The sequence below is a fragment of the Psammomys obesus genome, unplaced genomic scaffold, assembly GCF_907164565.1.
Source record: "Psammomys obesus unplaced genomic scaffold, mPsaObe1.curated_primary_1811, whole genome shotgun sequence".
In the NCBI taxonomy this organism is placed as follows: Eukaryota; Metazoa; Chordata; class Mammalia; order Rodentia; family Muridae; genus Psammomys; species Psammomys obesus.
The window spans coordinates 8,216,939-8,241,257 of record NW_026585895.1 but is presented as its reverse complement, the minus strand read 5'-3'; the positions used below and the strand labels follow the sequence as shown (position 1 = coordinate 8,241,257).

The window sequence follows — 24,319 nt, the reverse complement described above, 5'->3', positions numbered from 1 at the left end:
CTTGGGTGCCAGGCTTTTACCTCAGACTTTCTGTGACATGTAGATTGCACAAGTCGACATGTTCCCAGAACATCTGCCTCCAGAGGGCAGAGCTGAGATCAAGTGAGCAGCTACTTAATCAAAAGAGCAGGGCCCCATTATAACAACAGTTCTTTATTCCATGGTTTCAAACACATAGCAGACCGACCACGTTCCCTGAAATTTAGCAATGACATTCAACACAAGCCTCAACACTCTAGTCTAAAGGGTTTCCTTGGAATCCACTTCACAAAGCTTTGCACAGAAGAGTTAAGCACCGGTCAGACTGTGGCTAGCAGGACTTTGTCTCTTCGTTGTCACAGTCAAACATGCAGGTCCACCCTGTGTGCCTGACCCTGTAAAACGGGGCGCGACGCTCAGCCTGTGGTACAAAGTTTATAAATACAATATACCAATACAAAGGTGAAGCCATTAAAAAGAGCTTGATAACAACTACCAGGAGACAATTAAATCCGGAAAGCTGACGGATTCTGAAGAGATCTGGAAAGGACACGCAGACATACGTTGTGGTAAATGTTTTACTGGGAAAGAGGTGCGGGGGAAACTTCTGTGCTGCAGAGACCTGCTGAGCCGCTTCTACTTTCTCTCTGCTATTATCTTTAAATACTGCAGAGCGTTGTGAGCAGCGTCGCTCTGGGCATTGCCACAGGAGATGCCTGAGCCATGACACACAGTGATGGGACTGGTGGACAGCTCCGCGAGACACTGATACTGCCCGTTGGCACTCAGTTCTTCTGCAATGACACACGCAAACATAACAGTTAGTGCTGGGTACATGTAAAGCAGATCCTTCAGAAAAACATTTGTTCTTGTTGGTCTTTAAGCCTCCATAATACACGACCTCACTCATTCATTGATACTTATACAAACAAAATGGACGGGGAGTGGGATGTCCTAGCTTGGACCTGAATTCCATAGCACTTGGGTAGAAGCAGGAGGATAGCCTCTTCCAAGCTAGCCTGAGGCATACAGAGAGTTCTAGGTAAAGCCATTTCTAGGCTAGCCTGGGTTATAAGGCAAGACACTCAAGGAAAAAAAAAAATCAAACCAAAATGAGACAACCACCACTATCCTCCTCACATGCTCAGCTGCAGCAGTTCTCAAGTCTGTTTCATAATCACCCAAAGAGATCCGAAAGAAACACTAATACAGGTGAGTGCGCTTGAGGCTAAGTCTGAAACCTGAGTGTGATCTCTGACACCCAGATGACAAAAAGAGAGAATTGACTCCTGCAAGGCCAGGTCTCCAGAGTCTGAATAGGATTATCACCTTGTTCTGATGCTACAATCAAGACACTAAACACACACACACACACTGAATTAAGTGAAAATCCACAGAGGTAGGACAATGTGATGGTTTGCTCCCATAACCCCAGCACCGGGGAGGTGAGGAATGAGAAAGATGTCAGGATAAATAAGAAAGCATACCTATATCCAAATATGTTATGCTAAAGCCTTGCTCCTTGGCAATCTCACTGAGCAGCTGGATGTGGTCTGTGTTCGGGAGACTGAGGAGGCTTCTTTTCAGCAGGTTGATCTTCTCACCAGGGGAATTCCTCAAGGAGTGCCAGGTGCATCCCAGGGAATGCCCAACTACGTTTGTCTGAAAGGCAGAGATGAGGGAAACTTTAGTGCCTACCTCTTTCCACTGGGACTGAACACCCACGCCCGGGCTGGAGCGCCGCTCAGGGGTTAGCGCACTGGTTGCTTTCCAGAGGACCCAGGTTTGCTTCTCTGCAGCACTGAGTAGAGAGCACCTCCAACAGAAATGCTTTTCTTTCCATAAGCTCTTCCCACTTGGGCCCTGCCCTGGGCTCTCTGCAAGACCGGAGAGAGCACTGAACTACCGAGCCTCTCCAGCTCCTCCAAAAGGGATTTAAAAATCTACTCCTCAGTTCCCTCTGCCTCCACCTTAGTCTAGACTATCACATGGCATCTGTTTTCTATTATAGCATACTAGGGCTCTCCCTGGTTCTACTCTTCATTTACTCCCTATAATCCATCCAAGTGATTTCCTTCCTAACTAAACAATCAGATTTGGGGGGGGCTGCAGGATAAAATTTGTTGGCAACTCTGCACTACCCTCAGTATAAATGGTCATCTCTTTAGAATAGTTAGTCAACTTAAGATGTGAGCTCTCTTTGTCTGCCTGGTGTTGGGAACAAGCAAAAGAAACTTTATCATTTTGTCTTTAGACTCCATTTAATTATAGGGAAAAGTAAGTTCAAGGTCCCAAGCCATAGGGGGATGGGGGACTTCCCAGTAGCCGAACAGCATCTGTTGTAAGGAGACAGTTGTCTGAGTCCAGACTTCTCAAGGACAGCTTCTCCATCTTAGGGCAGGGCCAAACAAGTTCATGTTCCCAGGTCCAGGGACCAACTCGTATCCTGATTGGTGGAAACTCCCTTGCTCGACCCCTTATGTCATAATATGATTGGACAAGGCTACAGCCCACGCTGCTCCCCCTTGCCCTATGGTTTTCACCTTTAAACATGCAATACAGCTTGCGCTTGGGGACTGTTCAGAACCAGAAACTGGCCGCCTCGCTGCGCTCAGAACATAATGCTTTCCATTTAAGCTTCCACATCTGAAATAAATCTTCTTGGCTTCCACCCCGAACCCAACACCCGGCCTCCTTCTTTGGGAATTCCCCCATCTAACGCTATGATCTGGATCTATCAACTATTTAAGGTTCTTTGACTAAATATGGCATTGTTACCCAGGGACTTTGTGCTCATCACTTTCACCCTCAAATTTACTTCCCTTATTTTCCCACCAGATCTCAGCGTTGATGCTACTTCCTCCTAAAGATTTGGCTGGATGCCTTCTTCCATGGTCTTGTGGCATCCTCCCCTGGCCTATCTGTAGCAAACTCTCCTCTTTCAGATACTAAATTGGTCAGAGGCAGAAGCTGGCTGAACTGTACCACAGTACCTGATACAGTACAAGGTCACCAAATGGTCACTAGATGGGCAGATGCTTGAACAAATGATGCATAAAGACAGTACCACAGGACCACTGTTTGTTAACTTGCTTCTTTGGACCTCCTGCACGCTGAGCACTGAGATCCTGAATATACTTTATCTCCCACATCCTCTTACCTGAACCAACTCTAGCTCACGTACAAGTGCCAACAAAGACTGGAGTCACGTTAAACTCATGCAGAGATTTTAAAAATTGCAACTCTGAGGTATCAGGGCAGGAAACGAAGGGGTGTTTCCTGCAACAGGAGACACTCAGCCAAACTTGCATCTGCCCTGTCTGATTGCTACTTACTAGAGAAATGTGGTTCTCTGGAGAAATATTACTAAATTTGGCGAGGAATTTCTCAGCAGCATTTCTCTTGGCTTGTTTTTTTGATGCTCCCTTTCCTAGAAAGAAAGAAAGAAAGAAAGAAAGAAAGAAAGAAAGAAAGAAAGAAAGAAAGAAAGAAAGAAAGAAAGAAAGAAAAGAGAGAGAGAAAGAAAGAAAGAATAGATTTAAAAATTATTGTACATGGAGAGTGGCCAAAAGTATACATAATTGTGTTTTATTAGTGAATACCTCAGAATTTTCATACACTGGCCCAGTATTTTACTTCACTAACATTTTTGTTTATTGTACCATATAAAATAATATATATTATGCTGTTGGAATATATATGTAGTGTGTATACTGAATTTATTTCAACAAACCCTACATCCCAAGTCCTTCTGCGTTCGTATTTATTAGGTCTGCCACCATCTATCTGCCAAGCTAAAAATACTAAAATACACAAACACACACATACACACAAATAATAGGTGTGTGTGTGCTGCTGGGATCAAAGCCAGGGACTCTCGGGAACTTTCTATGCTATAGGTGAATCTGCTATCACTAAGCTGTGCCACCAGTCCTCAAATAACCATTGATTATTATAGTTTTGAAAATATTTGTGTGTGAGTGTCTGATGTGTACAAGTGACTGTGTGTGTGTGTGTGTGTGTGTGTGTGTGTGTGTGCCCACCCATGTTGGCGTACATAGAGGCCAGAGGCCAATGTTGGGTGTCTTTCTCTGTTGCTCCCCATCTGCATGTTGTTGTTGTTGTGTTAAGTGTCCTCTCTTCCGTTTCAGCAACATCAGCTGACCAGGGAGCCTCAGGGAACGGTGCACCTTACTCTGCCCTGGTCATAAGTGGGTGCTGAAGATGTAAACGTGGGTTCTTATGTTTGTGCAGCAAGTGGCCCAGTAATTCTTTAGACAGATTTTCTTTAACAATATTGCAACTTTGCAGCACTTACAAAGCCATTTCCCTATCCCAGCATATGAATCATGTTTCACTGAATTCTGGCCAATAAGATTTGTCAAATTTATCAAATACACTTGAATTATAACTCCTAACAAAGGCAGCTGGACCTCTGTAAGTTCAAGGTCAGCCTGGTTTCCCATAGCGAGTTCTAGGGCAGCCAGTGCTCTAGAGACCCTGTCAAAAACAAAAACAAACAGAAACAACTCAGTCACAGAGCACTTGCCTAGCACATGACAGGCTGTGTGTCAAATATCCAACAGCACTAAACAACCAATACATAATAAAATGGAAACTCAAGGAGACTAAGAAGTTGCTCAACCCTTTAGATGAAGAACTACATGAAGAACATAAGCTGAAGGATGTGCTTCTGGGCCAGTGTCTTCTGCGCTGGCCCACACGGTTACTTAAGAGTAAACACTGGCCTGTTCATCACGTGTGATCTCCAGCTAAGGTAGAAGCCTATTTATTTTATTTTATTTTATTTTCTCATGTGTGTAGTACTCGGCGTTAGACCCAGGGCCTCTACCACTGACCTGCACCCACTGACCTGCACCCGGAGCTCATGCAGTCCCATATTAATTCACTGTAGAAGTGGCCCAAGCACGCCAGGGGCATTAACACAGGATTTCTCATTAGGACTTTTTTAAATGACTGGTTTTTATTTCCTATGGTTTATTTGCTGCAATTTAATATTTAATTTGCTGCAATTAAAAAAGACAATTTCAGGCTGGAAAAATGGCTCAGGGGTTAAGAGCGATGGTTGCTCTTCCAGAGGACCTGGGTTCAATTCCCAGCACCCGCATGGCAGCTCACACCTGTCTGTGACTCGTGCTTCAGGAGATGCAGCACCCTCACACAGACAGCACAGGTAAAACACCAATTAACATAAAGGAAAAATAAATGATTTTTTAAGGACAATTTCTATTATCTCTTTGTAACTTATATTATTTATATTTTATGATTCTGGGTACTGAAACTAGGGCCTTATACAAGCTAAGCAAATATTCTACCATTAAGAGAAAGATGCTCACAAGTTCACCACAATTTTTTTTTTGCCACATAGTCTGTGACTCCTCACCCCATTTTTTAGTCCAATGAAAACTACTTATGCATAGAGCCCATAATTTGCCTATCTTTTCAATTACAGACACATTTTTAAAACATCAAATTAAGAAGAAATATAACTATTCTCAGAAAGTGAAAGATAGGAGAAAAGAGACATCAATCTTCAAAAGGCCACATGACAGAAATTTCTATGACAATTTCCCATATGAAAATATTGCTAATGCCTCTACTTTCACAACTGCGTACCAGTTTCCATGAATGACTACTTGTAAGAACTGCATACCAGTTTCCATGAACGACTCTAGCTTGCAGATTGTGGTATATTCTCTCTTATGAGCAGGTCCTCCTTCTTGGGAAAGCGTATATTCAGGAAGTCGCCAGCCATGGTGAATAGCCAATTCCTGTAAAAATCAGTGAGGTTATCATAGTAACTTTAACTCTTTGATGGCTCAGTCACACAAATGATCTTCCTCTCACATGGCTTCAGTCATGTGCTTGTAAAGAGTCACAGTACTGGCCAATGGAAAACAGGGCACACCCTGGCATTTCCCATGGGCATTCCCACACTTTATATTCTTATACCACAGTGCCAAAACACAGTGCAGTTTAGTGCCAATGGCAGCACTTTTCTATTATGTCACAGTGAGCTGATGCCTGAGTTCAATGAGAATTTTCTTTTCTTTTCTTTTGCCAGAATTAAGCAATTAAGTAGGCTACCTCTCTTCTCTTGAATTTAGTTACACAACTATGGCTCTGTGTAAATTCTGTTTCAACAGAAGTAACAAGAGGTTTGTTAAGAGAGTGGTAAGAAATATCATACCCTTAAAGCATAAAACTCGCTACCCAACTGCTTCTTAGCCTTTTTGGCTAAGCCAAGCATAGACACCCTACCCTGCTGTAGCAAAATCTGCTCATTGATTATTGAATAAGAGGACAATCTTAAATAGATTACTAAAAAATAATTTCAAGCTAGCTATACAGACTGTAATTATCACAACTTAGAAAACAAAGTACTCATTGCTGGGGCACACACCATCAATCTCACCACTTGGGAGGCAGAAGAGGTGAATCTCTGTGAGTTTGAGGCCAGCCTGAGGTCTCAAAAGACACAAAAAAGAAAACAAAATACTAATATTCCCACATTATGTTTACAGTATCAGCTTCTTGACTCTATGATAATGCAAACTTATTAGACATTGGTCAGGAGAGAAACTGGGAAACTGCCTTACCTGTAATGAGCCAATTGGATTCAGCTGATTCTTTGGCTGTTTGGATGGCTCAGGGAGTAAGGGGTCAGGAACTGCAAAGCTAAACATTATTTAAAAGTGTTACTAAACAAAATGATTTCCTCCAAGCTGCCAAAAGAATGACAACATATTCTCTACTTAACTGCCTCAGCCCTAGCTTTTCCGTTTCTTCCACGAGGACTGAATACCCCTCACTCTGACTTCTTTGGGAATCTAATCAACCCATCAACCAAGAGCTCTGCCAAGCCTCATTTCCAGATGCCTGTCCTTTTACCACAGGAGACCATAATCTCTCATTCTTCTGAATCACCACACCGTTTGGGGCCAAGCGTGGTGGCACATGCCACTCCTGGAGATGGAGGCAAGAAAGACAACCAGGAGCTCAAAGCCAGCCTTAAGCAAAGCAAGTTGGAGGCTAGCCTGAGCTACAGAAGACCCTATGTTTTTTAAAAAACAAACTTGGGCTGGCTCTTTAAAAAGTTGTTTGATCATAAATGATTCACTGTGGCACTCAGCCTGCACAGTCCTCACGTAACTTCTTCTGAATCACTTTGGATGCTGTACGGTGGCAGGGCCTATTCATTATTTACTTATATAAGTTTTACAGTGCACTGTACATAAGAGTTGCTTAATGAAAATATTTAAAACGTTCATATGAGGGGCTGGAAAGGTGGCTTGGTGGTTAAGAGCACGTTGCTCTTACAGAGAACCTGAGTTTGGTTCCCACTCCCCATGGGGTCAGGATAGCTAACAGCCACCCATGCACCACTTCCAGGGAACCAGATGCCTCCTTCTAGCCTCTGTGGGCACCAGACATGCAGTACACATACATACATGTGGGCAAAACACTCATACACATTGAAAAAAAATCTAAAAACAGTTTCAGAAAAAGTTCATGTAGCAATACCAATTAAATAAGAGGTCATGAACTTGGAATGGAGAGGAGGGTTGGACAAGGATGAGGGGGACAGGGCAGAGATGCATGTCTGAAGTTCTTAAAAATTATGTGTGTGTACGAATGCACAAAGTACATTACTATTAAAACTACTTAAAAGAAAAAAGACAACCATTAGCCAAAAAATTTAGCCTAGCAATGTGGTAACACAGACTGTAAATTCTTTTTCATCCAGATATCCAGGCAAGAAAACTTTGTTCCATTCAATATATAATTCTCTAAGATTTTGATATACCTTGCATAAAGTAGATGTCCTATATGAACCTGGTTTTAACATGTGGGGGGCTTATAATCAGGGGAAAGAGAACAGTCTCTTCAGGGAGTCTGAAATTGCTAGTTACTTGGGAAATGGATGCCTATTCTGGGAAAGCTGCTCTCCACATTGACAACCACCTAAGCAACTTGAGTCATTTCTACTGAGCCACATGAGTTTCAGCTACTGCCATCTCCTCCAACTGCCAGGTGGAACACAGGCTCACGAGGTACATGTACTCACTTACAATGCCGCATGCCGAAGCTACGCAAAGAATTGGGATGGAGAGGTGAGAAAGCCTCTGTATTAAATCAGGCACTGTAGGCCTGATTACAGCTTAGTAATTCTCATCTTATCTGTCAAGAAGCACAAATACATAGTAAAGTTTGTTTACTGTTGCAAATACATAGTAAAGGTTCGTGGCGGCAGAGTGAGGAGCCTGTGTATAGAGAAGACATACTGTTGGCTGATTTCTACAAATAGACCCAACACATTTGGGTATGACCTTGAGCTGCGCAGAACAGCAGGGCCACCGCCCACAAGTGGAAGAGCTCGAAAGCCGTGCTACTGAAGGTAGGCCCTGAAACCCAGCATAGGTCACTGATACACAGGACCACAGGGAGGTAAATATCAAGGCTGGCCCGGGGCAAGCACTTACCTTGAAGGTAAATCTGTCACTGGTTTTAAATTACCCAAAACTTTTGGCGTGACTGAGAGCTACTGCATGGAACCTAAATATACTCCTAAACCTGTAAGTTCCACTATGGTAGAGGACAAAAACACCAGTCTACCTGAAGTCCACTGGTCACTTGGCCAACTGTGGACAAATTACACAAGACCAAACTCCAAGCACTTCTGTGTAAGGGAAGAAGTTGGTGACATGCCGTGTTCCACAGTGTACCCAGAGGAAACCATTTATGAGACCTACAATGCGGCAAGACAATACTCTTTCCAAAAGCACTGACAGTGATGACATTTCCGCTTTGAAATGTCCCCCTTGTATTTGACACAGGAAAGGTACGCCTTGATCCTTGTTCCCAGTGAGAACTCCTGAGAGCACTTCTGGCTAGTCAGAGCGGCACGTGCCTATGATACCAGCATCAAAGAGGATGAGGTGGGAGGACCAGCCTGGGCTTAATTAAGAGTAAATTTCAGGCCAGGTGGGCTACAAAAGGCAACTTAAGACCATCTCTTAAAGGAAAAAGAAAAACAGTTGGCCAGGCAGTGGTGGTACACACCTTTAATCCCAGCACTGGGGAGGCAGAGAGGCAGGTGGGCTGTGTGAATTTGAGGCCAGCCTGCACCACAGAGCTAGATCCAGGACACCCAGGCCTACACAGAGAAACCCTGTCTTGAAAAAACTAAAAAACAAAGAAGAAAAGAAAGGAAAAGAAAAAGGTACTACTTTTACTGATCTTTTTTCCTTATACCTTACTTTTTTAGTGTCCAAATAATCAATTAATTAACAAATTAATACCCTGCATATTAAGAATATTACTATCTGCCACAAATGCTGATTACACTTCACTGTGAACCAGTAAAGCCTAGTTCATGACAGCCTTCCTTTAGCAGCTAACTAAAGGAAGTTGAACCAGATTTAATAGGCTCAAATTGTCTTTAATGGATGGCAGGCTTTCACAGATCTGGAATTTTAGAGTGAATATTACTAACAACTGTTCACTCTGTTGTGAGCATGTGAAAATTTTTCATCTTACCTCGGCCATGAAATTTTTGAGCTGCAGAATACAAAGAAATTTAGCTCACCAAATACTTGCATTGGCTTTCAAAATGTTTATGGCGGCCTCTGCAGCTCTATGCTTCGCAAGCTTCTTACTCGTGCCTTCACCTGAATTAAAGTCGGGAGACAAAAGTCTTAGTCTCTGTGAAGAAGTATGGGTCTCACAGCTGTTGTCATAATGCAAAACAAGATCACCACATGCATGCTTGCTACTGAAACTATCCACTACACGCAGGTATGTTAGCGCAACATTCATCATGTGAAATCAATACACTAAAGCCAATTTAGAAGTGTTACCTATTTGAGTTTCTGCATACCTGTATAAAACACTATTCTATATTATATTTGTGCATCATGTAAAACAGGAATAAGCTGGATCATATCATACCTTCTGAAGAAACAGAACTTAGCATTTTGCTTTTCCTTTATTCCTAGACAGAGAAGAAATTCTTCTCCAGCGAGCTTTCCTTAAAGGAAGCCTCTGACAGCCCCCGCTGTAGCTAAACAGGCCAGAGTACACATTGAGTGGTGTGGAGAAAGGTTCACATATGGAAGGTAAAGCTTACGTCCTGAGCCTTCCACGCAATCTGTGTAGCTAACATGGGTACATGGGGGATGCGGGAAGACTGATGTCTTCATCCCAGCCGCCACATGAGGTAAATGGTGAAAGTCCATCTTTTCATTTGGAGTTCAAATCCTCAAACTCATGGAAAATGTTTTGAACTGTGACCCTCAAGTATCAGAGGATACAGAGCCCTATACTCTGTTATCTACTAAAACAGATATTTGAGTTGTGTCCCAGGAGTAGACAGAATCTCTTATTCTCTAGGACTGAGAGCCGCATGTCCTTGAACAGATATTGGAAACAAAGGGTGTGTTATAACACGCCTTGGCACAAGCTGTAAGGAGGCGGCAAGATCAGCGGCTTGTCAGGTGTGGCCACGCAATCCTACCTACTCAGAAGGCCGAGGCAGGCAGATTGGAAGTTAGGGGCCATCTTGAGCCCCCACCAGACACTGTGTCAGAGCCAAAAATGAAAGAAAGCTCAGATACTCTTGGAGACATTCAGGAAGTTTTCACTAAGGAAGAGAGAACGAAATGGACTCCCAGAAGACAAGCGAAGTGAAGGAGAGCAGAGGATCAGAAGCACACTGCAGGCAAAGGTTTCAGGGCAGCCCAGCACACGGCATTCCCAAGGCCCCAAGCAGCTGAATACGAATAAAGCCAGCGAGCTTCAGGAAAAGGATTCTGAGACACAGGGATGGAGGAATAAGTGGAGCATATATAAATCTGTGTCTTCCAAACCTTCATGTGTGTAAGAATTGCCAGGGGGATTTTTTTTTAAAAAACATGTACCCTGACCTCACCACCGATCACCGAATGCCGATGCTCTGCATTCCTACCAAATGCCCATGCGCTATCGAGGCTCCTTGCCGATATTTGAAGACAGACGTAAATCACGTTAACAAGTTGGGGCTTATTTTAAAAGTTCGGGCAGTGGGGAACCACTGGATGCACTGTAAAGAAGAGGGAAACAAACTGGGATGCTGGCAGAAGCGCTCTGAGTTGGGTAATGGTCGGTGCACATCGATAAGCCCAGCATTTGGGAGGCTGAGGCAGGAGCACAAGGGGTTCAAGGTCAGCTTGAGGCTGCGTCTGCCTCAAAACTGCAACCAAGAACAAGAGCTGCCGTGCAGAGAATGGGCACCACGAGACTCCAAGTTGAAAGAGCACTTACAAGACAGGGGCTTCGGTCTAAGAGAGAAATGGCAGTGGTCTAGAACAGTGGTTCTCGACCTGTGGGTTGCGACCCCCCCCACAGGGGTCAGATATTTATATTCTGACTCGTAACAATAGCAAAATTACAGCTGTGAAGTAGCAATGACTGGGGTCACCACAACCCAGGAAATGTATTAAAGGGTCACAGAGTTAGGAAGGCTGAGAATCTAGACTAGAGGCAGCAACAGAGAGAAGGCAGAAACCGACTCAACTGCTATCCGGGAGATAGGGTTTATAACAAGACAGACACAAGGACAGCAGAAAGAAGTACAGGACGGAGTCAAGAAGACCACCTCAAGCTTCAACCGTGGTGCCTCACAGAAGAAGAGAATATAAGAAAAATGAGCTGTGAAAAGATGGTTACGTATAGGACAAGAGTCTGAAATGTCTTTTCCTAAATCCAAGCAAAGATGACCAGGAAGCACACGGGCAGATATAGTGTTCTGTATCTGGCTGAAGATTTCAGACTCATTAGTCTTTAGATAGTATTGGAGGCTGTGAAGGCTGATATGTTACCGCAAAAAGACAAGGCAGGGTTGTGTAAGGAGAGGTAGAAGGCAGAATGGTTGAAAAAGTTGCTCATCTCTAACAAGGGGAAAGTGGGTATATATTTTTTCCTTGGATGCTCCTCCCAAATATTTGAAAGATGGCCAGCTAACGTAGTAATTCAATTTTAGCCTTGTGGATTTCTCTAAGGAACCTTCTAGCATATGCCTACAATCCATATGCCTTCCCAACACATGCACAAAAGCTTCAGTATTTTTGAAGTGATGTCAGTGAATCTAGGCAAACCTAGAATCCCAGATACAAATATATGATCATTCAGACTAGACAGTGGAACTTTAGCGTTTCCTAATTTTTCATTGTATCTCTAGAAATTAAAGCATTCAAACAAGTTTTATGTTTTCAGCTAAATAGTTATATGGGAAAATAATGTCCACATCTACAAACGGTGACTCTGGTTCCCATTTTCTTAGGCTCAGGCTGAAAGAAGGTATGACTCTGAACTTGAAAAGTTCCTTGTGTGTGACCTTGGGCATGTGGTTTATGTAGACGACTCTGAACTTGCTACCTCATGAATAAAAAGGAAAACAGTCTTATTCAAAGTGCCAGAATAGTATCTAGAACGAGAAGCTACTGTGTATACAATTTGGAGGGATGCAGAACGGGAGTCTTCTACCTCTGAGTTTTCATGGACACAGGAGTGGTGCCAAGAATCCACAGTTCCGGGGGTGTCCATAAAGGGAGAAACTCAGAAAACTCCGAGGCCATGCCTATTAGCTTCTGCATTTGTAACTTTGAAAGGTGAGAGTTCCTACTGACCTAACTGTCGCCGCTCCAAGAACCTTTCCAGTTTTGTAATTCTTAAGCAGAACTTTTAGCAGGCCCCTCAGGTATAAGAAAGGGTGTGCAGGGTTCTTGGAGTTTCTGAGCTTCCTTACATCTTAGGGAGCGAAACAAATGCAGTAGATGCCGGAGTCTTGTCTTCAGAGTCTGCTCCCTAGCTGTCTTAGGTAAGTGGGGGGCGCGGCACTTTCCTTTCTGAAAAGCAACGCAAAGTCAGGACCGCCAGTCCACATGGTCATGGGGTTAGATAACTGCATACAGACCTGTGCAAGTTATGTCACCAACGGTGACTCTGAAGGTGAAAGTGGGCACGTGTACTTGCACATCGGATCTTTCACACTCATAAACCGGAATGTTCTTGGTCTTCATGCCGTATTCGTGTAATACCTGAATCGGTGTTTTCCCAGGCTTAGCTGTTATCATCTTGCCCAAACTGCAAAAACCAGAAAAACGTATACTTTGCACGCCAAAGCTGAAAGGGAAGCAAAAGCATCCACTTGTCAGTTTTGGCAAATGGTGGCAAACGGTGACAAAAAGGCACCGCAGCTCCCCCAGCAGCCAGGGCAAGGCCTGGGCGCGCACCTGCCTCGGGGTGCTGCAGCTCGTGGATGAGGGTAAGAGAGGTCTGTAGAGAGAGAACTTGAGAGCGGTGGGAGGGAGGCTGAAAGAAACCGGGTGGGCTCGGGCGCTGCATGCTAGCTCAACTCTTCACCTGGGTCTCCGCGGCACCCCTGATCCGCGAGCCGCCCGGGGTCGCCGGAGGGGCGGGGCGCGCGGCAGAAGCCCGGGCCCGGAGGGCGGGCCCAGCGCCACGCCGAGGGAAGGAGGGGGCTTTACCCAGAATGCAGCCCGATAGCCGGCCTCCCGCCCCTGCCCCGCTGCCCACCCGGGTTGGGCCTGCGGCCTCGACAGCCCAGCGCTGACCTGAAGGTCCCGCTGTCCTCGCGCTGCAGCGGCGGGGCCTCGGCACGATGCCTGCTGTGGGACATGGCGAGAAGGGACGGCTGGGCACAGCGATCGCGGCGGTGCGGATCTGGGTCGTCCCTCTCCACGCCGGCCAGTTCCCGAGAGGAGCGTGCCAGCACCGCCGCCTGGATCACCCCTCTCGGTTCGCTGCCCGGCTCCCTCCGGCGAAGGGACAGGCAGAGAGGAAGGGAGGGGCGGGGCCTCGCGGCGGACGAGCTGGCCACACCCCCTCTGGGCCCGGCCTCTCGGCCCCGCCCCTCCCCGCCAGGCCCCGCCCCTCGACGTTCCTAGCTCCGCCGGCCACAGCGCTCGGCCCCGCCCCGGCTCACCTGGCCCCGCCCCTCCCTCGGCCAGGTCCCGCCCCGTTGCCAGTCCCGGCTCTTCCAACTCCTGCCCTCGCCCCGCTTCGGCTGCCAACGCTTCCGAGCAGCAGGCCCCGCCCCTCGTCCTCCCAGGCCCCGCCTCCATGCCAGTCCTGGGCTCTTCCCAGCTCTTGCCTGCGCCCCGCTTTGCTTCCCCGGCTTGCCCCTCCCGCCTTTAGTGTCGCAGAGCCTCAGTCCTTTGTCCTTAGAGGGAGGCGGTTTGAGAAAGCTTGTAGTAGGCCGGAGCTCAGCATGTTTGCGGAGCAAGGAAGAAAGATCAAGGGCTGAGTTACTTTAAGGAAGGTTTGAAAATCCCGCATGCAAAATCACTAAGAAAATTGCGGATGTTGGCCCCGAAACTTGAGACCTCCGAGTGTCGCAGGCTCGCCCAGAAGGGGCTGGCTTAAGAGCACTGGATCCAAGGAGCCCTCTCCTACCGGCGGGCTCCTGTGGCGTGCAGGCTTTAGGGCAATGGGCCTCAGCTTCCTAATGCTGCGCCTTCCTCATGTTGTGGTCATCACCCCAAGCCTAAAATTATTTCGTTGCTATTTTATAACTAATTTTGCTACTGTTATGAATCGTAATGTATCTGATGTGCAATCCCAAGTGGGTCCCGACCCACAGGTTAAGAACCATCGCTTTAGGAGCCTGCAGGCTGCTGGGGGGGAGTGGAGAGCTCAGGGTGTGGAGAGGGTTTCCAGAATCGCTCTTCCGGCTGACGACGTTAGCCTGGATGCTCCACCTTCCGAGTGTGTCGTGGCTGTGTCAGCGCCACAGCGAGTCTTGGAGAGTTGTGAACTACCTGCACAATGGCTCCAGTGCTTACCTGATGCTCTAGGACTGAATTCTAGAAACGTTCTCGCGAAGAGACTTGTCGAAAGTTATTTTTTAGTATAAAGCTTTTAGGTTAACCTAAAAGTTGGTTTTGTGACGGGAATTTGTTTTGGTTGCATGTGAGTTCAAATAGTTGGAAGCAAGTAAAAAAAAAAAAAAAAAAAAATCCGGAATCGAATCAAGTTGGATTCTGCTGGGGCTTGGGTTAAGCCTACTCTTTCTTTTATTTCTGCATAAGGTGTATAGGTTGCTGCCCAATAATGCTATTACCGTCATGTGTTAATGAGTATCGTATTGTAACAACCTCAGAGGCGCTTTCAAAATATATCAACCATCTATGGCCATACAATAGCTCAGTAGAGGTTTGTTTCTAGAATTTAATCTAAATGGGTCTGCAAAAGTCCTTGAAAATAAGCCAAAACTGAATACGACTTTGTATAGGTTGAGTCATTGGGATAGTAGTGAACAAGAAGGAGATGTGGTCTGAGCCGTCAGTGCAGAGGAAGAGACTTCCATAGTTTTAAATATGTGATGTAGCACTAGCTAAAAGCCCTTAGCATCCCGCAGAGATCTGCAGCCAGGTGCTCCTCTGTGAGTCGACATTTGGTATTAAACACATGGTTTCATAAGCATGCAAAATCCCAGACGAGAGCAGTGCTCACGTAATGAGTGACCTGTGCACTGTGAAGGTCCAAAAAGGGCCTTCCTTTTGCCCAAATTCAGCTGCTGGACTTACGAAGGAATTCCTCTCGGACCATGTCCATCGCAGATGGTGGCCAGGCCTAAAGTCAGGGCCCAATGACACCATTTCCCGGAGGACTTTAAGCCTCCGTCCAAACTGGCTCATTGCTTGTGGCAAAGCACTCTCCTCTGTGGTTGCCCCGAGGACGTTAGTAGTGTTTGAAGCAGTTTCTGTGTATGTTTTAGCTCCGCAGGCTGTCATTCCAAGTTAGACTTGCTTTTAGGGTATCCTTTACACCGCCATCCATTATTCATCACCTGAGTTCACGAAGGGAGGCACGTCGTGAGCTGCACACCGGTAAACTATCCGCCGAGCACGGGCTTTATAGTTCTAAGCTACGTAATTGTACTTACCATCAAACGAGGCTGAGTCTGGTGTCTGATCTTCTTCTGCAAAAATGGGTTTGTTGCCTGAGGGTCGAAGCTGATGACGTCTTGACATTAATATGTTTGCTGCTGCTACCAAGAGCTTCGTCAAGCAAGTCGGAGATGGAGGGAGATTAGTGCCCGTTCCAAGCCTCAGTGAAGCCGACAAATACCAACCCCTGAGTCTGGTGGTCAAAAAGAAGCGGTGTTTCCTGTTTCCTAGGTACAAATTTACCTCAACACCTTTCACACTTAAAGACATTCTCCTGGGAGACCGAGAAATTTCAGCTGGTAAGTTTAAATGTTTGAGAGTGACTCTCAGTGGGGCCACATCATTAATAACCTAACAGGGGTTGTGTAGATTTATTATATTAATAATACAGTTTATGAATAAAATCAACTTTTATGTGGTAGTGATTCATAGGGTGAACAATGCTTAAGTCTTTACAGCTTCATATCTCTGACTGATTAATTTTAAAATCAATTATAAGTTGTTTTTAACTAGATGGAATTAGAAAATGATGTATTTTGTCCTGGATAATATAGGATATTATTGGGTCTCACCCATTTCACATGATCAAATAAATGAAAGTAATTTGAATTATTTTACAGTTTATTACACTAGGTAAACTCAACTTTTTTTTTTTTTTATGGGTACTGGGGGATGAATTCGGTTCCTTATGCTTACGGGCACGCATTTGTCGACTGGGCCATTTCCCAACCCTAAAAATGTATTTTTAAAACTAGATTATAAAACAGGTACGATGGCTGGTCATTAGTTATGGACACTTGTTTTTCCTTCAACTACCCCATGGATAGTTAAACTGAGGTATAACATATACTGAGGTATATGTATTCTGTTATCTGAACAGAGAATTTGACTTCATTTTAAGTAATTTTTTTTTTGTAGTAAAATTGCTTGAAGAGCTACTTATCATGTGCTTCTAAATGCTGTCTAATTAATATTTGGGCAAAAGAATATTTCAATCAAGTTACCGTGATAATATATAAAGTCCATGTAAGATGAATTTGAGACATTTAAAAAATATCAAGTTTCTTCTCCGAAGGTATTTCATCTTATCAGCTACTGAATTATGAAGATGAGTCGGATGTTTCCCTCTACGGAAGGCGAAACAACCATATTGTGAATGACGTTGGGATCAACGTTGCTGGATCTGATTCCATCGCAGTCAAAGCCTCATTCGGTGTGGTAACCAAACATGAGGTAGAGGTATCGACATTACTCAAGGAAATTACCGCACGGTCAGTACGAAGACCTGCTCTTCTCATCAAATGCTTCAACCGTATCAAACGGTTGTGATGAACGCTTAAAACATCAGGGTTATGTTTTACAGCTTAATTTGTTTTTTTTTTTTTTTTTTTTTTATTCACTTGGAAGACTGCATGTTAGCGGCTAGTTAGTACCATTACAAAATCAAAAATCATAATCACTTTGGTGGGGGAGTTGTTTCCCCACCAAAAATAACCCCACTTTGGTTTTGCACACATTTGCTGAATTATTAAGTTGAAATACAGGCTGTGCTTCCAACAGACTCTCAGCAGACAGAATAGAACATTCTACAGAACTTTTTCTTAATGTGAGAGGATTCGGGTGTGGTCGTACAGGCCTGTCATCGCAGATACTTTGAGAGAACCAGGAGGATCACAAGTTCAAAGCTTGTTTGAGCTACATAGTGAGCCCAAGTCCATGTCGGGCAAATTATTGAGAGTCTGTCTCAATCTGAGTAAAAGTGAAGAGGGGTGGGCAGCTGGAAGGTGGCTCAGTGAAGAGCACTTGCCTGGCATGGATAGGCCCTGGCTTCCGTCCGCAGTCCTGCAAAGCTACACAAGCCGTGCCTCCGCTGTACAAAACCTGAAAAACCACCGAGGAGAGAGGCAAACTAGCCAAGCGACTGTTCATATTTTCTGGTTTGCATTGAGTCTCCCTCGACTCACACACAGTTAAGTTGGGCCCTGAACAGCACGAAAGGTGCCTTCGATTCTATGTGATTGTGTACTGAGGCATCTTGTGCACGTCTCTTTCTTATTCTAGAAAAATCAACTTTGACCACAGTTTGATCCGCCAATCAAGGAGCAGCAGGAAGGCCGTGCTGTGCGTCGTCATGGAGAGCATCAGAACCACGCGCCAGTGCTCGCTCTCCGTGCACGCTGGGATCCGAGGGGAAGCCATGCGGGTAAAACACACTCACAAACCTGTTATGAGTTATCAGAGACAGAAAAGAAACTCGTGTAGGGCTTCGCTTTGGAGTGGTCGCGCTCCAGAGTAAGAACATCTCCCAAGACGACTTGGGTTCTGAGTGTTGAGAAATACAAACAAATCACTAAGCCTTGTGAATTTACCTACAGACGGAGAGACTCTAGCTATCCAATTAAATGGGACTTCATTGTTATAGTAAGAACAAAAAGTGCTGGGTGGTGGGTGACACATGCCTTTAATCTCAGGACTCTGGAGGCAGAGCAGGCATTTCTCTGAGTTCGAGGCCAGCCTGGTCAACAGAATTAGTTCCGGGAGAGCCAGAGCAAACCCTGTCTCAAAACAAAACAAACAAGCAAGGAACAAAAAATAAGTCCTGTTGTATTCTTTGATTGTTTTTGTTTTTTTGAGATAGAGTTTCTTTGTGTAGCCCTGGCTATCTTGGAACTCACTCTGTAGACAAGGCTGGCCTCAAACTCAGGGATCTGACTGCTTCTTCCTCCTGAGTGCTGGAATTAAGGGCATGCGCCACCAGCATCTGACTTTGATTTTATTTAATTTTAAATTTTTGAAATTAATTAATTAATTAATTTACTTTACACCAAGATCATAGCCTCCTCCCTCCTCTCCTGCCAGTCGAACCCTCTGTCCTTCTTCTCCCCCCACCACTATTCCTTAAAAAAAGGGCACCTCCCCCCTCCTGCTACCAAGCCATCCCAGTTCATCAAGTTGCATTAGGACTGAACTGGTCCTCTTGTCCTGTGGTCTGGTGAGGCAGCCCCGCCAGTGGGGAGTCATCAAAAAGCAGGCAGCAGAGACCATGTCAGAGATAGCTCTGACTCCCCTTACTAGGGAACCCACATGAGGCCTAAGCTATCCATTTGCTACATGTGTATAGGGGGCCTAGGCCCAGTTCATGCATGGTCCCTGTTGGTGCTTCAGGCCCCTCTGGGCCCTGGTTAGTTGGCTCTGTTGGTCTCCTTGTGGAGCTCCTATCTCTTCCTCCTTTCCCCCACTTTTCCATAAGACTCCCTATGCTTCGCCCAATGTTTGGCTGTGAATCTGAGCATCTGTTTCGATCTGCTGCTGGGTGGAGCCTCTCAGAGGACAGCTATGCTGGGCTCCTGTCTGTGAGCATAGCAGAGTATCATGAAGTAATGCAATCCATACTGAAGTTTTAAAAGTTGATTTTTTAACTAACTGTTGCATCTATCTATCTATCTATCTATCTATCTATCTATCTATCATCTGTCTGTCTACTTGGTGCTCTGTGTGTGTGCGCAGTACACACATGCCACAGTGTGCGTGTTGAAGTCAGAGGTCACATTCTCAGTTTGCTCCCTCTACATGTGAGCAAACCCAGGCGCCCAGGCACCGTGGCCAATGCTTTATCCGCTGAGCCATCTCACCAGCCCTGAATTTATTTTTTATATTAAAGTAGTTTTTCTAATTATCAATAACCAAATAGGCTTCATTTTGTGGTAAATCCTTTTGGAAGTTAGAAAACGGGCTGGAAAGGTGACTGGAAACTTAAGAGAACTGGCTGTGCTTCTAAGCCTCCAGGAGGGAGGCTTACATGATGGACAGATAATAGTTGGAAGGTGGAAAGGAGAGGGCTGTGATGGAAGACAAGTTAGAACAAAGTACATTCACACACACACACACACACACACACACACACACACACCCCCCACATTATGAAACCCATGAGTTTGTATACTTTTTAAATTTTTAAAGTGGGACGTGGGATGGCTCTGCCTACTAAGTACCTGCTGTGCAAGCTAGAGGATTTGAGTTGGAGCCCTGGCGACCACGTGACAGCTACGCATTGCTGTGTGCACTTCTGACTCCAGCACGAAGGAGGTGGCAGAGAGAGGAGAATCCTGGGGCTCGCTGGCCCACTAATAACCTTGCCCAATCAGTGGGCTCCATGTCGAGAGACAGACTGTCTCAAAAATAAAATTAAAAAAAGAGGAGAATGATAGAGCAACGCTCAGGGTTGAACTCTGGCTTCCACATGCATCCGTACACATGTGATCATGTTCCGCCATGTGTGTGCACACACATACATACAAGCACATACACATGCACATGCCACACACATAACAGAAAAGAAAGAAACAATAAAGAAAAAACAATAAAATAAAACTACTTGTTAGAAATATAGCACTTTGTGGGGGAGACCTGGAGAGAGAGTGGAAATCGGTGAGGGAGCATCTCTTGAACAGGAGAGGTCCCTGGGGTGACTGTAGCTGAGATACTTAACCACAATAGCTGGAGACATGGAGACTGAAGTCAACACTTTCTGTAGCCAGGTGGGACTTCCAGTGGAGGCAAGGTGACACCAACCCATCCATTAAACCTTTGACCCAAAATTTGTCCTGCCTACGAGAAGTGTAGAGATAAAGATGGAGCAGAGATTGAGGAAATGGCAAACCAGTAACTGGCTCAACCTGAGACTCCATGGGAGAGAGCCAAGCCCTGCCATTGTTAATGATCCTCTGCCGTGCTTGCGGACAGGAGCCTAGCATAACTGTCCTCTGAGAGGCTTCATCCAGCAGATGGACACAGATGTAGAGACTCACAGCCAAACAGTAGGCCGAGCTTGGGGAGCCTTGTGGAGGAGTGGGAGGAAGGATAGAGGGAGCCAGAGGGGTCAAGAACACTACAAGAAAAACTACAGAGTCAACTAACCTGGGCCCATGGGGGCTCACAGGGACTGATCCACCAACCAAAGAGCACGCATGGGCTGGACCTAGGCCTCCTACACATATGTAGCAGATGTGAGGCTTGGTCATCATGTGTGTCCCTAACAATGGGAGTAGGGACTGTCTCTGACTCTGTTGCTGCCTTTGGATCCCTTCCCCCTGTCTTTGCTACCTTGTCTGGCCTCAGTGAAAGAGGGTGCACTTAGTCCTACTGTGACTTGAAGTCCCAGGGCCAGTTGGAACCCTTTAGGGGCTCCCTTTTTTTGAGAAGTGGGCTGGGAGGGGAGGAGGGAGGAAGCTGGGATCAGGCTGTAAAGTGATTAAATAAATAAAAATAAAAGGAAAGAAAACTAGCACTTGGGCTAAGAGGGCTTAATGAGTAGAGAGCTTGCTGCACAAATCTGGAGACCTGAGTTCGATCCCTGGAACCCACGCTAGGAGGAGAGGACTATTCTGGAAAGTTGTCTTGTGAGCTCTGTGCGGCACTGTGGCATGCACATTGCCCCACAGATAGCACAAGGAAATAGCTTTTTAAAGACACAGGGCCACATGGTCATCTTTCCAACCCTCTCCAGTTGATATTTAACACATTACATACAATCTGTGTAAGATGACCAAGAACACTTCAAGAACATTAAGTTCTTTCTCATAAAGACCCCAGTTGTATCCATCACCGCATTATGAGGGTTCTGTTCAGAATCCAGATTCAGGTATCTCCAAATTCTGATTAGCATTGGTCATATAAGGGGTGCAAGCCAAAACCTTTACTCGATGGTGGTCATTTTGGTGAGTGAGAAAGCTGCCAACAGCTGTGGGACTTCTGAAGTAGATGGGTGAGGCTAAAAATAAGGGGGGTTGGGGGGGGGCGTGTTTACTGCAAGAACACTATGAGGAGAGCAATCATTGACTTTAATCCTAAAGTGAGGGTGCTAAAACGTCACTACAATAGATCATGCCTGGGTCTCCATAATAAAGTTTAATGGCTGCAGGACAGCTCTTGAGTTGGGTAGGTGGTTATGTTTTGGTTTTGGTGGGATTATGGGAAGTTTCTCCAAAAAGCTGCCCTGCCGTGCTGTGCTCTGTAGTAATATTATTTTTTTATCTATTCATTTACTGTAGTTTCATTTTATGGATGAACAGAATCCCAAAGGAAGGGAAAAAGCTATTGTTTTCCCAGCACACACGACGATAGCTTTCAGTGTTTTTGAACTCTTCATTTACCTGGATGGTGCCTTTGGTGAGTAGCAGATATACCTAAAGCTCGAGTGATTATGTTTTTAAGGAGAATGTAATGGGAATGAACCTCTCTCCTCTGTCTCCCTCCTCCCCTTTCTCCCTTCCCTCCTTTCTTCTCTGTCAGCTTTCATGATTATAGAGGCACGATGCATCCATTCAGTAGGGTCAGTCTTGTGCTAGGATGAAGGAGCTGGGAAAGGGCCCCACTCCCTACTTTCCCAGCACCTTTTTTTGTGCTTTTTATCGAAGGCTCCATACTGCTCCATTTACAGTTATAGACTGGGAATAAAACAAGGTTCATTGACAAAATGCGCCTCAGCTCTTGTGGGTAGGATAGTAAATGACTTTTAATAGGTAGCTTGTAGAAGTGGAAAATAAGAAATCCGAAGGCAGTAAGATGCCTGAAGGTTCTAGTGCCCAAACAGATGGTATTAATTTTTATCTGTTTAGACATAACTTCCTAGCTGCACACTTCCTTAAAATAATCATAAAAACACTTTAGAACTATAAGTACTTCCTCTACAATTGTCATCTTGTATGGTAGCTCAATGCAGCTCACTTTGGCTTTCTACATTTCACAGGACTTTAAAGTTAGTTAACTGCCAGCTAGACCAGTTGGACCAGGCCAGGGAGTCTCATAGCTATGGTAATTTACAGTAATTTTGTAGACCTTCTTTGCTTAGTTTCTGTTTGTAGTCCTGCGGAAGGGGGAAACAAAACTACATTCTAAGTAAACTCAACTTTGAACTCTTGGGTTTGGCAGTTACATTGGCTGGAGGGAAGAGTATAAAGTGTCATTTATCAAAATGTAGTCTTGTCTACGGGCGCGTATTTTGGCCTCTCATTTCCAGGAACTAATGTTCTAGGTATACTGAGACACAGGTACAGTGATTGTGGAACAGGCTCGTCAGTTCCTAACAGCAAATATTGGAAACATCCTGAGTGAACCCAGGAGCCCAACCGAGGACAAAACCATGACGAGTGTGTAGCTCTGGGATGTAATGATCTCTGGGAGATATTTCAAAGAACTGTGTATGATACATAGTTGTTTCTGGAAACATACAAAAGTCTGCACATACCAGAGCTTCTAAGCTTGCACAAGGCTGGTACCAGAGATGCTGGGTACCGGCTGGGCTAGAGGCATGTCACCATATGATTGAAGTCACTGAATTCCGTACTTATGTCATCTTTTCCTCAAATCTATAGTTTATTAGCTTTATTAAAAAAAACCCTCAATTAATTGCATGTATGAGAATTCATAATCCCTATGAAATACCCAATATTACTTAAGCTATAATAACATCTTCTCAAATTTGTTTGTAGACCTTTGTGTCACGTCAGTGTCAAAAGGAGGATTCGAGAGGGAGGAAACCACCACCTTTGCCATGTTCTACAGGCTGCGAAATATACTCTTTGAAAGAAGTATGTCCGCCGAAGGGTGTCTTTGAGTGCCTTCTCCTTCCTCTATCGTATGTGCGGCTACCTACTCAGCAGCCATCTGTTAACACAGCCCAGAGGCTTCCTGGCGGAGGGTGTGGGTTGACACCTTTCTTGCTTGTTTTTTTGTTTTTTGAGACAGGATTTCTCTGTGTAGCCTTCGCTGTCCTGGAACTTGCACTGTAGACCAGGCTGGCCTCAAACTCACGGATCCACCTGCCTCTGCCACCCCGAGTGCTGGGATTACGGGCCTGTGCCGCTGCGGCCCGGCAAGGATTGACACCTTTACACACAGCGTGGATGCCCAGTCATTTGGACTTGTGACGCGTTTCTGGTTTCTGTGTTGCAGACAGGAGAGTGATGGATGCCATCTCTCGCTCCCAGCTTTACCTAGATGATCTTTTCTCTGACTACTACGACAAGCCTCTCAGCATGACTGACATCTCCCTGAAGGAGGGCACTCATATTCGAGTGAACTTGCTGAACCACAACATCCCCAAGGGGCCCTGCATACTCTGTGGGATGGGGAACCTGAAAAGGGAGACGGTGTACGGGTGCTTCCAGTGCTCCGTGGACGGAATGAAGTACGTGAGGCTTCATGCTGTCCCCTGTTTTGATATTTGGCACAAGAGAATGAAATAAACGGAAGAAGGGACATGTTTGGTTGATGTTTTATGTATTACTGTGCCACAAAGCTTCCTTACATTGTTTAGGTTTGCTTGGATGAATTAAAAAGAAAAAAAAAAAGCCAGACAGCCTTTTAAG

At 45.2% G+C, this 24,319-nt stretch overlaps 2 protein-coding genes across 2 annotated transcripts; one reads left to right on the top strand and one right to left on the bottom strand.

Moving 5' to 3' along the window:
* Nucleotides 1-137: 137 nt before the first annotated feature.
* Nucleotides 138-13,843, bottom strand: Prkra (protein activator of interferon induced protein kinase EIF2AK2). Its single transcript, XM_055600659.1, has 8 exons — nucleotides 13,614-13,843; nucleotides 12,953-13,122; nucleotides 9,590-9,671; nucleotides 6,600-6,678; nucleotides 5,654-5,771; nucleotides 3,315-3,409; nucleotides 1,467-1,641; nucleotides 138-773 (listed from the first exon to the last, which is right to left on the bottom strand). Exons 1-8 carry the CDS (start codon nucleotides 13,676-13,678, stop codon nucleotides 616-618), a joined length of 942 nt encoding a protein of 313 aa, XP_055456634.1. The 5' UTR covers nucleotides 13,679-13,843; the 3' UTR covers nucleotides 138-615.
* Nucleotides 13,844-16,038: 2,195 nt separating this feature from the next.
* On the top strand, nucleotides 16,039-24,222 carry Pjvk (pejvakin). The gene is made up of 6 exons (XM_055600645.1): nucleotides 16,039-16,249; nucleotides 17,026-17,221; nucleotides 18,012-18,153; nucleotides 22,001-22,118; nucleotides 23,441-23,539; nucleotides 23,904-24,222. Exons 1-6 carry the CDS (start codon nucleotides 16,039-16,041, stop codon nucleotides 24,194-24,196), a joined length of 1,059 nt encoding a protein of 352 aa, XP_055456620.1. The 3' UTR covers nucleotides 24,197-24,222.
* The last annotated feature ends 97 nt before the right edge of the window (nucleotides 24,223-24,319 follow it).